At 33.6% G+C, this 14,114-nt stretch overlaps 1 protein-coding gene across 4 annotated transcripts; it reads left to right on the top strand.

Annotated features, from left to right (window-relative positions):
* The first annotated feature begins 279 nt into the window (after window positions 1–279).
* LOC142631419 (guanosine nucleotide diphosphate dissociation inhibitor 2-like) lies at window positions 280–10,291 on the top strand. Of its 4 annotated transcripts, none has more exons than XR_012843607.1 (13): window positions 280–788; window positions 3,764–3,826; window positions 3,957–4,040; window positions 4,161–4,268; window positions 4,369–4,541; window positions 5,539–5,650; window positions 5,794–5,874; window positions 6,009–6,071; window positions 6,182–6,283; window positions 6,431–6,555; window positions 9,119–9,286; window positions 9,367–9,441; window positions 9,980–10,291. XR_012843607.1 is itself a non-coding variant. In XM_075805585.1 (13 exons), the coding sequence occupies exons 1-13, from the start codon at window positions 702–704 to the stop codon at window positions 10,028–10,030; spliced, it is 1,173 nt and encodes a 390-aa protein (XP_075661700.1). In that variant the 5' UTR covers window positions 280–701; the 3' UTR covers window positions 10,031–10,291. The 4 variants fall into 4 exon arrangements, 3 of the variants coding, with proteins under 3 accessions (XP_075661700.1, XP_075661698.1, XP_075661699.1); XM_075805585.1 differs by having other exon boundaries at window positions 9,238–9,286; XM_075805583.1 differs by having other exon boundaries at window positions 6,431–6,557; window positions 9,078–9,286.
* Window positions 10,292–14,114: the final 3,823 nt, after the last annotated feature.

The following is a 14,114-nucleotide window of genomic DNA, read 5'->3' as shown; positions in this document are numbered from 1 at the left end:
CCTCACAATATTTATAATGACTGAAATAAAAAATAAATTTCAAGTTTAAAACAATAGAACCTGATGTATATAAAAAAGTACTATTATAGCTCTAGCTTCACCGAATAATAATAAGTATATAGCAATCTCAAGTTCTCAATCTGCATAAATATAAAAACGCAAAAAAAAGAAGAAAAAAACCTACTATTAGTTCCAGTTAACTTATTTGTTAAAATTTTTAATTGTTGAATAAGAGATTTTCCTTAAAATAAATTGGTGTCATAAAGCTCGGCCTTCCCCACACTTAACAATCTCTCCTCTCTTGTACTCTTGGAATGAACACCCTATGCGGTGGTAAAATACGCAAGATTTACACCAAGCGCACGGTCCCAGCTGGAGACTGGAGTCATAAGACTCCAGTCCAGTCCACCCACAAGTCTTATTAGATAACGACTAAGACTTCCACCCCCAAAACCACGGCATCTGCAGAGGAAAAGTCATATAAGAAAGAGAGATAGAATAAAACTATATCTACGTGGAGAGCGCAGATAGATCACTGAGCATGAGCCACCAACAGAAGGATTTAAGAGTAGAACCAGAACCAGTGGAGAGAAAGAATGAGAGAGGCGGAGAGCAAGAGCTGAGAGAGAGAGTGAGCAAGAGTGAGTGAGAGAGAGAGAGAGAAAAGGTATGAATCATTGACCTGTTAAAATCTCGTCGCGATGGATGAAGAGTATGATGTGGTAGTGTTGGGTACCGGTCTCAAGGAATGCATCCTTAGCGGTCTTCTCTCCGTTGATGGCCTCAAGGTTTTCTCTCTCTCTCTCTCTCGCAAAGTTCTTCATTTCTTATTGTTATGTCAATCTCCGATTATTCCTCGGTTTCCTTAATTAAGATCGCAATTGGGTTACTCAGATTTCTGATTTTGATCATCGAAATTGGATCTACTTTCTATGATTTAGACTTTTATTTTTACACTTTCAATAATCGTCGATGATAAGTATTTTTTATTCTATTTCTGAGTCTGATCCTTTCCTACTTTCCAATGGTTGCTCTTTTTTATTAGGCTTAGGCAAAGACATCGATTAGTTTTTGGTGTTCACGGGATTTGATTCCAAATCATTCCTATTTGATAACAAGATATTTTATCAGCTGAGCTATCTGGAACTAACGCCTATAGCACGATAAAACAATTTGTTAACCTGATTTACTATTAAATGCAAGATACCCATTTCGATAAAACAAACAAAATTAAGCAGACATAATAAATAAAACTTGGGGACAGTGACTGCTCCCTTATTGTTATTATTCTTTCTAGTAATAGCTTTTCCTATTAACAAACCTCATGTCACAGCTTGAATACAATTGTGCTGAGGTTGTCAACTCAATAACTTGCTTCAAAGTGGGCTATCTAGGATGTTACTTAATACTTACTTGAAAAGAAGAAGAAAAAAAAAGTTGAACTACCTAGGAAGTCTAGAGGTTGTTTGTGAGGTGTGTTTGTCAGTTCCACAGTTCCTTTTTGCCATAGATGAGTAGAGGAGATGGGTGGCGATCTTCAGCCTGAATATCGCTTATGCCTTCTTCTTGCCTATCAATTTTATTGGACTGCTTTGCAAACTTATAAAGTTGTATATTGTTGTACCCTTGCACAAGAGTATCATTTGGTTAATTGGAAGACTGTTTGTGTACCGGTTCAATATGGGGGTTCGGTTGTGCATAATATGGTTTTATTTAGTAAGTCTCTGTTGGGGAAATGGTTGTGGAGATATGCTATGGGAATGAATGCCTTGTGGAGAAGGATAATAGAAGCTAAATATTGTAGCATGTGGGGGGGTTGGTGCTCTAAGGGCCTTATGGGGTTGGTCTATGAAAATATATCAGAAAGGGGTGAGAAGACTTTTATTCTTTTATTATCTTTAAGGTGGGGGATGGTTCTTGTATTGAATTTTGGCATGATCTTTGGTGTGAGGAGTTTCCTTTGGAAAGTAGCTTCCCAAAATTATATAGAAGGTGTTTGGTAACGTTGTTCTAGTAACGTTGTTTGTATTTTTTGGAAATATTTATGGGTGAAAAAGTGTGTGGAAATGCATGTAATGTTGTTTAAATACTGAAAATTGTTATTCAAAACACCTTACCAAATAGTCCCACAATATTGCTAGTAACAAGGACGCTTAGTGCTTGAGTTGTTCTCGTCCTTAGAGGCAAACTACCATTGGAATATCAGGTTCACTTGACCGGTTCAAGATTGGGAGTTAGAATCGGTTGCCTCCTTTATGGACCTCATATATTCAGGATCTTGGAGAAGTAGTGGGGTGGATAAAATGTGTTGGAAACTCTCTCCTAGGGGTGTTTTCGATGTTTGTTCTTATTATAGGGCCTAATGACCCACAAACTCTGTTCTTTTTCCATGGAAACCTTTTTGGAAACCAAAAGTGCCTCCAAAGGTTAGTTTCTTTATTTGGACAATGGCTTTGGGGAAAATCTTAATAGTTGATAATTTAAGGAGGTGAAAAGTGGTAGTGATGGATTGGTGTTGCATGTGCAAGACAGCAAGAGGAATGGGGAGACCGTTGACCACTTACTCTTACACTGCCTAGTAGCTCAAGAGTTGTGGAATATGGTGTGTACACTGTTTGGGGTTCACTGGGTTATGCCGCATAGTGTTTTGGAGCTTATAGCAAGTTGGTTAGGCAAGTTCAAATAACTCAGAATTAAGTTACTTTGGAGAATGATCCCTCATTGTCTTATTTGGGTCACTTGGAGGGAAATGAATGCACGTACTTTTGAAGGGATTGAAAGATCGATTCATGAGTTGAAGCTTTTAGCTTTTACTTTTATTTTTTCTGACATTGCATGATTGGGCAAATGCTTTAGGTGTCTTTTCTTTCATTTCTTTATCTGATATGCTTGATTTTTGTACTTGCTTTGTTACTTAATTATTTTGATGTTGCTTCTAACGGACGGCCTGTGTGCTTCTTTCTTCTGTATTTTCTCACATCTTTTTTCAATATTTTAGTACATATCAAAGAAAAAAAAAGTGTGCAAGGTTTTTGCCCCCCTTTTAATGTTTTTTGGTCATGCAAAACATGCTCTATATTCCCTCCGTCCCAGTTTATTTGTCTTCTATTCAATTTTAGAATGCCCCAAAATATTGTTTAATTTCTAAAATTAGAAGTCATTAATTTACTAATGTTCCTATTATGCCCCTACTTTATTTCCAAAACCATTTGAAAAGAAAACCAACAAATATTTAAAAAATTAATATTGATTAAAAAGATAAACTAGAATTTGTATTTGAAGTAATCCGAAATTGCTTGGAGCCAATACCCAATAGTTTTTGTATTGCTGTAGTTGTAGATTTTTCAAATTTGATTAAGAGGATAAGTTACAATTTGTGTTGTGTAATTTCAAAAATGCTAATACTGGTATGGAGCAGATTTTTGTGCCTGTAATTTCAGATTTAATATTCCTATTTTTGATAAATTTATTTAAGGGCATTTTTGGAAACTTATACATTTTTTAAGGCAGACAAGACAATAAATGATGTTTTTTTGAAAGGTTTGATTTTTGAAATAGGACAAACAAACTGGGACGGATGGAGTATTTTTCATAGCTTGTATCAACCTTTCTGGACTACCTTTTATTTTATGCAGCAGTTCATGGTTTTCCCTTTGAGTTTTGGTTGTAGAAATTATATTTTATATTGTTGGTTTGAAGCAGTGGACAAATATCATTTTGTCATTTGCACTGAAGTAATTGATATTCATATCTTCTGAATCAGGTTTTGCACATGGATAGGAATGATTATTATGGAGGAGAGTCAACATCGCTTAATCTTATTCAGGTCTCATTTTTGCTGTGCCATTTAAAATTTGTTGAAGTTAAATTTGAAGTCTGAAATTTTTTATTGCTTCTTTATTTTTTAGTAGTATTTATTGACTGCTTTATCATTATTATTATTTTTTAATTTACAGCTCTGGAAGAGGTTCAGGGGAAATGACAAGCCTCCGGCACATTTGGGTTCAAGTAGGGATTATAATGTTGACATGATACCAAAGGTGTGTGTAACAGTGTGTTCACTTTCTTTTGTCATCTTTCTTTATCGCTTATAACCATTTTGTTCACCACCTGTGGCCATACAAGTTTTCTAATGTATTGAATGATTTTTGTTTGGCTAGTTTATGATGGCAAATGGCACTCTTGTTCGTGTCCTCATTCATACAGATGTTACCAAGTATTTGTACTTCAAAGCTGTTGATGGCAGCTTTGTCTACAATAAAGGAAAGGTATAATAATTTTCTTAAGATGTTGGAAGATGCATTTTACTTAGCTTTTATATATTTATTTGATCGTAACTTGATTTGGTGAGTAAGCCCATGGTTATAGGTTTACAAGGTTCCAGCAACTGATATGGAGACACTCAAATCCCCATTGATGGGAATATTTGAAAAGCGCCGTGCTCATAAGTTCTTCATTTACGTTCATGATTATAATGAGACTGATCCCAAAACACATGACGGGATGGACTTGACTAGAGTGACAACTAGAGAACTGATAGCGTAAGCTCTTGCTCTTGCCTTCGCTGTACAGGTTTCTGTGTCTTGCATAGTGTCTTCTGATATTTGAATGTACAGTTTAGGCAGTTTCCATATGTTTTCATAAACATCAAGTCGTTGGTGTTGGGGAACATAATTGAGATTTAGTTCCTAAGGCATGGCATTTTGTAGTTGTTTGTAAAATATAAATTTTATGCCCAAAAGAATTATAGCTCAACTATATTTTTAAACATAAGTTTCAAGCTGAAACTTGTAGAATTATTTTTTAACCAACTAAATGTGTAATGTGAAGTTGTTAAGTGGAACTAATAAATTTAAGGCTAAACTATGCTTTGGGTCCTTGAAATATACAGTCGAGTTCAAGATGGTCCCTAAAGAAGTTTCAATTTCGTACTTAAATTTTTTAATTATGAGCAATGTAGTCATTCCATCAATAAAACTAATATTGTCATTACAAATATGGATGTCGAGGCAAAGATTGAAATGAGCCACACCATTAATTATTGCAATGGCATGCTCATCAGTTTGGTTGAACTTGGATCTTTTTAAAATTTAGTAATGGAATTGAATTATGTGCGATATGTTATAGGGATCGAAAGTGTGCTTTAGCCTAAATTTAATTTCTTGTTTCCGGCAGTTGGCATGCTTTCTTTTATTTATTTAATTTCTTCAAAGAAAAGGAAAGGTGTTCTCAAATGATGGCATTGTTAATTGTACTCATCTACTAAACCTAGTGCGCACCAATAGCTCATTGCTTATTATACTGTTGACAATTTCACCGAAAATATGGTCGGGATAACAACACTAGGGATTGAAAGTGTGCTTTGGCCTAAGTTTAATTTCTTGTTTCCCACAGTTTACATGCTTTCTTTTATTGATTTAATCTCTTCAAAGAAAGGGAAGGTGATCTCAAATGATGGCATTGTTGATGGTACTCATCTACTGAATTTAGTGAGCACCAATAGCCCATTTACTTATTATACTGTTGAAATTTTCACAGAAAATATGGTCTGGATGACAACACTGTGGACGTTATCGGTCATGCATTAGCACTTCATAGAGATGATCGCTACCTTGATGAACCTGCACTTGATACCGTAAAGAGAATGAAGGTGAAAATTGCCTGGGGTTTATGGTTACTCCTTTCTATTTATTTTAATTTTAAATTTATTTTTAAACTTGGATTCTAGTCATAGAAAGTCTCAACAGCTTTGTATTACACATTATTTTTTGGTTTCTTTAAACCATGTCACAGCTTTATGTGGAGTCTCTTGCACGTTTTCAAGGAGGATCACCATACATTTATCCTTTGTATGGATTGGGAGAGCTCCCCCAGGTCTCATTCTAACACTCAACCCCCCTCCCAAAAAAAAAAAAAAACCCTTATACTTGTTAACACTTTTTTGTAATAATAAATTTGTGGTTTTGGTTTAGGTTAGTCAATTGATGTCAATTTGATTTGTCCCTCAGGCATTTGCACGACTTAGTGCTGTTTATGGTGGGACATATATGTTGAACAAACCTGAGTGTAAGGTACATGTGCTTCATATCTTGTATTGACACTTTGTAGCTGCACTTGCCATATTCTGGTGTATATGAGATTGTGGGTTAGATTCTGATTTTGATTGGACTTTGAATGCCAGGTGGAGTTCAATGAGGTTGGTCAAGTTCTTGGTGTCACATCAGAAGGGGAAACTGCTAGGTGCAAAAAAGTTGTCTGTGATCCTTCATACTTGCCCAACAAGGTAATAATCTTAATACTCCCCCCCCCCCCCTGCCCCCCCTTCATTTTCTTTCCTTTTTTGAACTTCTCTAAGGAACCTAATTATTTATGAATACAGAAGACAATGAATTTTCCATGCCTTAACAGAAATCTCTTTGCATTTCAACAGGTTAGGAAGGTTGGTAGGGTTGCAAGGGCAATTGCCATAATGAGCCACCCAATCCCAAACACCAACGAGTCTCATTCAGTGCAAGTTATCCTCCCACAGAAACAGTTGGGTCGCATGTCAGACATGTGAGTTCTGATACTGCGTTTCTGTTTTAATCCTTTCATATCTGCTGGGTTTTTGCTATATAGGAATGCATATGTAGCACAAATTTGATAAATAAAATTGGGTATCCATCACTAATCTGGGTGAGATGAAGTGTCCATTTGAAAATAGCTTATCTAGCTTTTTGCTGAAAGCTTGCTAAAATATACTTGTACCTTGAATAAAGTGATAAGAGTCGGAAAAAGTGAGCTTGTAAAATGTTGAACATAAAAGCTAAAAGTTGAGCTTAGCTAAAAGTTGAGCTTAGAAGTTGATGCCAAACAGAGACGAAGTCCACATTTTTTCTGGGATTTGGGGAATCAAAAGCTGGGAGAGTGAAAATAATTTTGATTAGGAGTAGTTTTCTTTCAAACACGCAGCACACCGCTTTTAGTACGGGAACTTAGTGCTTACCATATTCCAATCTACCAGATGGTATTTTGATTCATTGCTAGTGGTGGGAAATTGCAGGTTTGGATTGGGTCATCGATGAGCCGGGTATATAATTACCATTTACTTGTTTTTTTCCATGTAGTCAACACTCATATTAAACTCAACCCATTTGTTTAGGATGGGATCAAACCTACCTTATAATCTATTAATATATTTGCATACATAGTTACATATATACATGCATGATAAACACGCACATACACAAACACACCTACATCTCTTTCAACCATGATAACTCATTGGAGCTTGCTGGACCCAAGCCATCCTATACAGCGAGCATCCACAGGAAATCCCTCTCCATCTTTTCCAATCTATTCATTACTTAAATGGGAATAGTGAACAAGGATAGAAAGTATGTTTGATGATTTGCCTATGAGCTCATGCAGTTGGCTGCTGGCACCTCCTTCCCTTAATAAGTGCTAGGTGGAGGTCGAGGTTGTAGGTTGAAGACTCATCCGGTGTGTGTGTAACTTATTGATAAACAAAAAGGAAGTACGCTTGATGCGTTTTCAAATCTAGTAGGACTTGATCTTTATGCATTGTTATCATTTTTGATGACTATGGTGAAACAATTCTCCACTTTCCAAATTGGTTTTTCTCGTTACAGCACTGTTGGTGTTATTCACTAAGTGGTCAGTTAAATCCCTGGTTCTGTCCCACTTTATCTATCTAAGGATGTTTTAGCCACTGTAATTTCAGCAGGAAAAATTCTGTGACTAGCTTGTCTATTTTAGTGCTTTGTGAAATTAATATTGTATAATTGCATATCGATGTGGTGTCTGATCATCAATATATATATAAAAGCAAAGACCTTATGCGGGAAAGTATGAGGTTCTGTTAAGTGGCGCTCTAATTTTGCATTTAGTCTTTTTTTTACTTCTTTCATTAAGGTTTTTTTAAATTTTTTTTACTGTTGCCCCAAAAGTTCACATTAACTTATTTTACTGTTATCTTCTTAACATCTTATTAATTGCCAAAGCTTACACCATATCTTTTTCTATTCTTCATGTCTTTTAGCATACCTACCGTTTTAGTATTTCAAAAAAAAAAAAAAGGACTAATAGTAATAACTAATCACATAAGGCTCTGAAGAGAGATAGATAGACACAAAAATGTTATGGATTGTTAAATGAAATGCACTATTTCACTATATATTACTAAAATAAAAAACCTGAGATTGACAAAATATTTGAAAGAGAGGAAGATGAATTTGAGGGATCACCACCTCTGTTATACTGACCTCCTACCAACATTAAGACGCCGAAACCCCTATGGGTAATTTTTAAAAAGAAAATTAGGGGCTTAAATATGATTTAGGTTTGGGTAATTTGATTGGGTAGTTTTTGTTTTTGGCATATAAGTAGGGAGAATATTTGGTGCACAATGTAAAACCATATTCTACTACGGTTTAATTTTAAATCATCTATAAGACATATGAATACACACTTGTCCACATCATGTCTTATTGTCACAGTATTGATGAATAGAAGACGGTGAGAGAGTTGGGCATACTTTCATTTCATGGTATATATGTGAACGCAATACAAATTAGTTGATTTTCATGGTGTTATTACTCTTTTGCATTTATCTTTGGTTTCATGATTTAAAAAAAAAAAAATAATAATCTTAACTTGAGAATGCTATAAATATGCAGTGAAACTACTAAACTAATTTTTAATATTTTAAAAGGTATACGTTTCTTTACTCTAATTTAGTTTACTTTTTCTTTACAATATATATATATATAACATTATCCAAAACCGTTTTATATAAAATATTACAAAATTATCCGTGCATTGCACAGGCAACTTACTAGTTCCTCTTAATTGTTATGGCTTTGTTGTGTGATTATACATGCAAAAAGTATTCTGTATATGTTTTTTTTACTCTAATTTAGTTTACTTTCTTTATAATATATGTACAATATTATTCAAAACTGTCTTACATAAAATATTACAATAACTTGTCATTAGTTACTTATTGTGGTGCTCATTTTCTTCTCTTATGTTTTCTTGGGAGCTTGATTTTGTTATCCTTCTATGGTTGAGCAAGTATCTTTTCTGTTGTTCTTATTCTCACAACGTTGCTCCAAAGGGAAAATTTATTGCATTTGTTTCAACGGAGGCGGAGACTGATCATCCTGAGACTGAACTTAAGGCAGGAATTGACCTTCTAGGGCCTGTTGATGAGATATTCTTTGATATTTATGACAGATACGAACCAGTCAATGAACCGACCTTGGACAATTGCTTTATATCAACTGTAAGTTGATATCCACCATTTTACATTGTAGCTTTTACTAACTGATGCAAGCTGAACAAGTCTGATCATCATGTTTGCAGAGTTATGATGCAACAACACACTTTGAGTCAACTGTCTTGGACGTACTCAACATGTATACCATGATAACTGGGAAGGTAGTGAGTTTTTTTTATCTTGCTAAGCAACTGGATCCTCTCCGTTTATAAGTCATCCTGCCATGTCCAAATTATTTGAAGAACATGCTTAGTAATTATCTTTTATTTTGATAATTCATGATGCTACACACATATTTACCATAATGGGAGCCCCTTTACATCAACAAAGGACCAATGCAATGACAAATTTTAATTACAGTGTTAATATAAAGTTTCATATTGAACTACTAGAAATGATACATGATCAAGGTTAGATTTACTTGCTTCAAGGAATAATCATGAAAGGCTACCTTGGTGATTGGAAGATCAAGCAATTACGTAGTTTGCACTATATTGTCCAATATGATATACATCTTACACACGCACACACACACACACACAAAGGATTCTAGAAAATGTTAGGTTGTAAAAATCATTCCAGTGGCTATTAAAAGTTATAATTTCAAAAAATGATTACAGATAAAAAGTGCTTGTTTCTCTAAATTGCTGGAACTGTATGTGCTACCCTTGCAATGTTTGACCTGATGCTTTTGAGCAGGTACTTGACCTCAGCGTGGATTTAAGTGCTGCCAGTGCTGCAGAGGAGTGAGGATTGATGAATACTTGATGGTTCTGCTCTGTTCCAACCTCCTTCAAGAGTGTTGAAGTTGCCAGTCGTCAAAATGAGTGTTAAAAATTCGCCAGTCGCAGAAGTTGCATTGTTTTCTCTTTCGGTCATAGACTGTCTTATATGATAAAAGTGTTGTTTCAAATGAACTTTGGTGGAACTTGATGTGTAGATTTATGATGTGAATTTGACTACTCACTTGTGTTGGCAGCTTCCAAATGAAACTTATTAATTTAATTACAATAGCATTGTATAACGTCTCAAAATGGATGAAGGCTCTTCTATCTGCCCTGTGTGGGTTACCGATAGCATTACGTCTTAATAGGAATTGTCAATTGCCAAAGGAAAAATTAGGTTCAAGCGTTGATGGTCCTCAGTCCTCACTACTTTTGGAGGACTAATTTATGTGGTCAGAACTCGCTAATCCATTCAGAAGAACCTGCTGTATTCTCTTATGAGTCTCATCAGTCATTATGGCTGCCCTGCCCTGCGATACTTATTTCTTAGTGCTACTACAATGCCTCGAAACATTTCTAACTAATATGTCAAAAACATCCTATTTCTTATTCCTTCTACAATGCCTCAAAACCATTTCTAACTCATATGTCAAAAGCATATTGAGTGGAGGTGCAACCTTGGGCTACAATTAAGTCTGTAATCAATCTTTGTTCATAATAACCTTCTAAAAGAAATAGATCCAAATCCCATAGTTCTACTCGTTGACATTTATAAAACTAGTGATTGTTATGTTGTTTTTATGTTTTGGATTGAAATGACTATGCGAATGGAGAAAGTGAGTGAGAAAGGCAGCCAGAGAGTTCGAAAGTGAGAGAGAAAGGCAGCTAGAGAGTAAAGCCGCATTGTTATCTCTTTTGATACCCTTTTTAATAATAATAAAAAAAGTTAGAGATTATTTTTATAAGTTGAACGAATGACAAATTTGAATGATTAGAGATTTAGGGGTTTTTATTTTATTTTTTTTGTTTTTGAATGGGTTTTTTGTTGAGTATTTTGTTCATTTGTTGTTGTTTGGCCTAATCTTCCTATTATTTGAATTAATTTTGAGGCTAAAAAGCAAATTTTATACTTTAAGTTTGATTGAAATTCATTTCAATCATTTAGCTTTATTTTCGTTCAATTAAGTCTTCTAAGTTTCATATTTATTCAATTTAGGAAATTTTGCCAATTTTGTTAAAAAAATTGCCATTAAATATTCAATTAACTAATGGAAAAATATTTTTTTAAATAAAAAAAAGTCTCGCATAAAAAATCTAAAAAATAATTTTATTAATTAAAATTTTTTTTTCATGTGAGACTTTTTTTAAATGGAAAAAATTTAATGAAATTGGATGGAATGTTTGAATTAAACTCAATTGGACAAAGTAAAATTAGGTGACTGAAATGAATTTTAGTTAAATTTAGAGGATGTCATTTGCATTTTAGTCTAATTTTTATTGGTGTTATTTGGGCATTTATTTGTTTTATTTTTGATTAAGGGGTTAATGATTATGTTTGGGGGGTTAGATTATTTTTGTCAAACACAAATCTTTAGATTCTTAAGTGAGGGTGTTTAATAATATATATAAACGTAGAGAACTTGTGTCGGAGAGAATGAATTTCTGCCATATGTGGCACATTCTATGATAATTGAAATATTTTTAAGCCACATTAGAGATCTGAACAAATTAAAAAAAGAAAACTCTTTATTTCATTTGGTTCATTATCTCAAGACTATTTTTTATTAAATTTTTTATTCAATATTTTAAGACTACTATTTGTTTCATTTGGTTCAATATTTTAAGACTTTTTCTTTCTAATACACAAAAAAACTCTTTGCATTTTCATTCACCCTTTGAACTTCTACCTCTTTTTATATACATGCCTACAACCTTCATGTCATTCCATCTCAAATACACTGTCATTTACCTTCAACCTTTTAACGACACCTACATAACTCCAACATTATTGTACAATTTGATCCTAACCTATATGAGTGAGCTATGACCAAGGAAGGGGGATTGTGTTTTTTATTCAGTGACGGTAGATTACGGTTTTGATGTTGAAGTTGGACGTGATGGATTTTGTGAAGGTTGTGATTTACTTTGAGTCTTTGGGTGTTTGAGATTTTGGTTTGGGAAAGTCATAAATGTATTTTGTTTTAGAACTAAAAAAAAAAAAAATGAAACATTCTAATTGATTATTTATGAAGTTAGCTATTATTTTTTTAAAAAACATTTTATGTTAGAACTCATAATTTGTATGTTTCTTTGTAAGTTTTTTTTACTGTTATTTTGTGTGATATAAGTCATAGTGATAAAAAAAATAAATCAATGATGATTTCAAAGTATTTTTCACTTTTTTTTAAAAGGATACAGAAGCCCAACTAAAGACAATTAAATTTTGATAATTGGATGTGTTTTTAGCCAATTTATCTTTATTTAATCACATTTTCTTTATGTTAATACTTACAAATCATTTTCTTAATTTCATTGAGATAATGAATTGGGTGTTTGTGATTGAGGTCTCTATATTCTATAGAATAGAGTGGTTAAGGAAGTGTTTGAGAGGTTGCTTAAATTTATGTAATTTTAGGATACAAAAGTATTTTATGCTTCAAATTCTTATTTAAAGATTTCAAAATCATATAATCAATTTAAAAAATAAAATCTACTTTTAGCCGTAAATATAATAATATGTTGTAGTCTTATAGTGTTATACAATTAAAAAAAAAATGAATTAAGAAAATTAAGTTCCAAAGTATTTAACAATATTGTGGGCAAACATAAATATTATACAATAAAATAAGTACTATATGTTGGTCTTAATATACACAAAAAATTGATTTCAAATTAAATTATAAATTTCAAATTAAATTATAAAGTAGTCCACGCATTGCACGAGACATCATTCATCTAGTAAATAAAAAAAGAAGTGAACAAACGAAGTTTGAGTTAATGTATAATTAACAAGAAAAGAATACAAAGTTAATGAAATGAAGTACTTTCAATTTAATTTTCTCTGGGATGGAGGAGGCACGATCCAAAGAACAGGGGGCATTTGCTCGTCCAAAGATGTTAGTTTGTAGTGTTGTCCAAAGGTTCCATCCATTAGATTGAAGACATCCACATCAAGAGGTCTGTAAGACTCACTAAATACATAGGCGTCAAACTAGTCATGTGTGAAATAGATGGCATTTGGTTGGCAGTCTGAGAATTTTGCAACAGCTGAGACAGAGACAGACATGGAGTAATTGGTACCTATAAAGAATGTGTCACCACCAAACTTTTTACCTCGATACAGTTCATCACCTCACCACTTTGCTCATCCAATCTTAACTTGTAAACCTTGAAATGGGTAGTATGTTGCAATGATGTAGGATCTAAATTCCTTTGGACAAAGAAGAGGTCTCCCCCAGACGATGATTCCATAAGATATGTCCGATTAGAAAATGTTGAGGATCCATCTTTGGTGCAAGTATCTTTACTTTGCTTCTTCTGCTGCGCCTGATAGAACCATCTTTAGCATCAAAGCAAAGAATTGAGCCGCGATGAGTGACAGCATAGACTAGCCCCTTGTAAAATATAATACCGGAAATCATGGTGGGTAGTAGAAATGTTGGAAAAATAGCATGGAGTGAATAAGAAATTAATGTTTTCTATATTCACTTGAAGATGTTATTAAAAGTGGTAAAAATCCTGAGTTCCACATAGGAAAGGAAAGAGATAATATATGAGTTTATATACTCATGAGTTGGACATTGAATTGGGCTTTTAACATATGTGGACTGAGCTTACTTGTCTAAATAAGAACATTTTATTTTTTTAATTTTTTGAGTCAGTTAGTTTGTGTACAATGGTTATTACTAAATCAGAGTGCCTGTTCAATAATGTATAATTTTTCATGGTCCCTCATTCATAAAAAACTACTTTTCAGAAAACTCCACCAGTGAGAATATTTTTGTACATTTCATTTTGTGTCAAAGAGAAAGAAAGAGACATTGAGTAGTTCGTAGAGCATGACCTTGTGTGTTTCGTTTTCATGCTATAGATCATTTTATTCTAAGAGG

Source organism: Castanea sativa, chromosome 4 (genome assembly GCF_040712315.1).
Source record: "Castanea sativa cultivar Marrone di Chiusa Pesio chromosome 4, ASM4071231v1".
Classification (NCBI taxonomy): domain Eukaryota; kingdom Viridiplantae; phylum Streptophyta; class Magnoliopsida; order Fagales; family Fagaceae; genus Castanea; species Castanea sativa.
The sequence above is the reverse complement of the archived record's forward strand: the minus strand, read 5'-3'. Positions and strand labels throughout refer to the sequence as shown.

Bases quoted from the DNA above. Each gene is read 5' to 3' on its own strand.
- LOC142631419 (XM_075805583.1), top strand. From the start codon at position 702: ATGGATGAAGAGTATGATGTGGTAGTGTTGGGTACCGGTCTCAAGGAA. The intron at 789-3,763 runs GTTTTCTCTCTC...CTTCTGAATCAG, and splicing joins TCTCCGTTGATGGCCTCAAG to GTTTTGCACATGGATAGGAA. The intron at 4,041-4,160 runs GTGTGTGTAACA...TTGTTTGGCTAG, and splicing joins ATGTTGACATGATACCAAAG to TTTATGATGGCAAATGGCAC.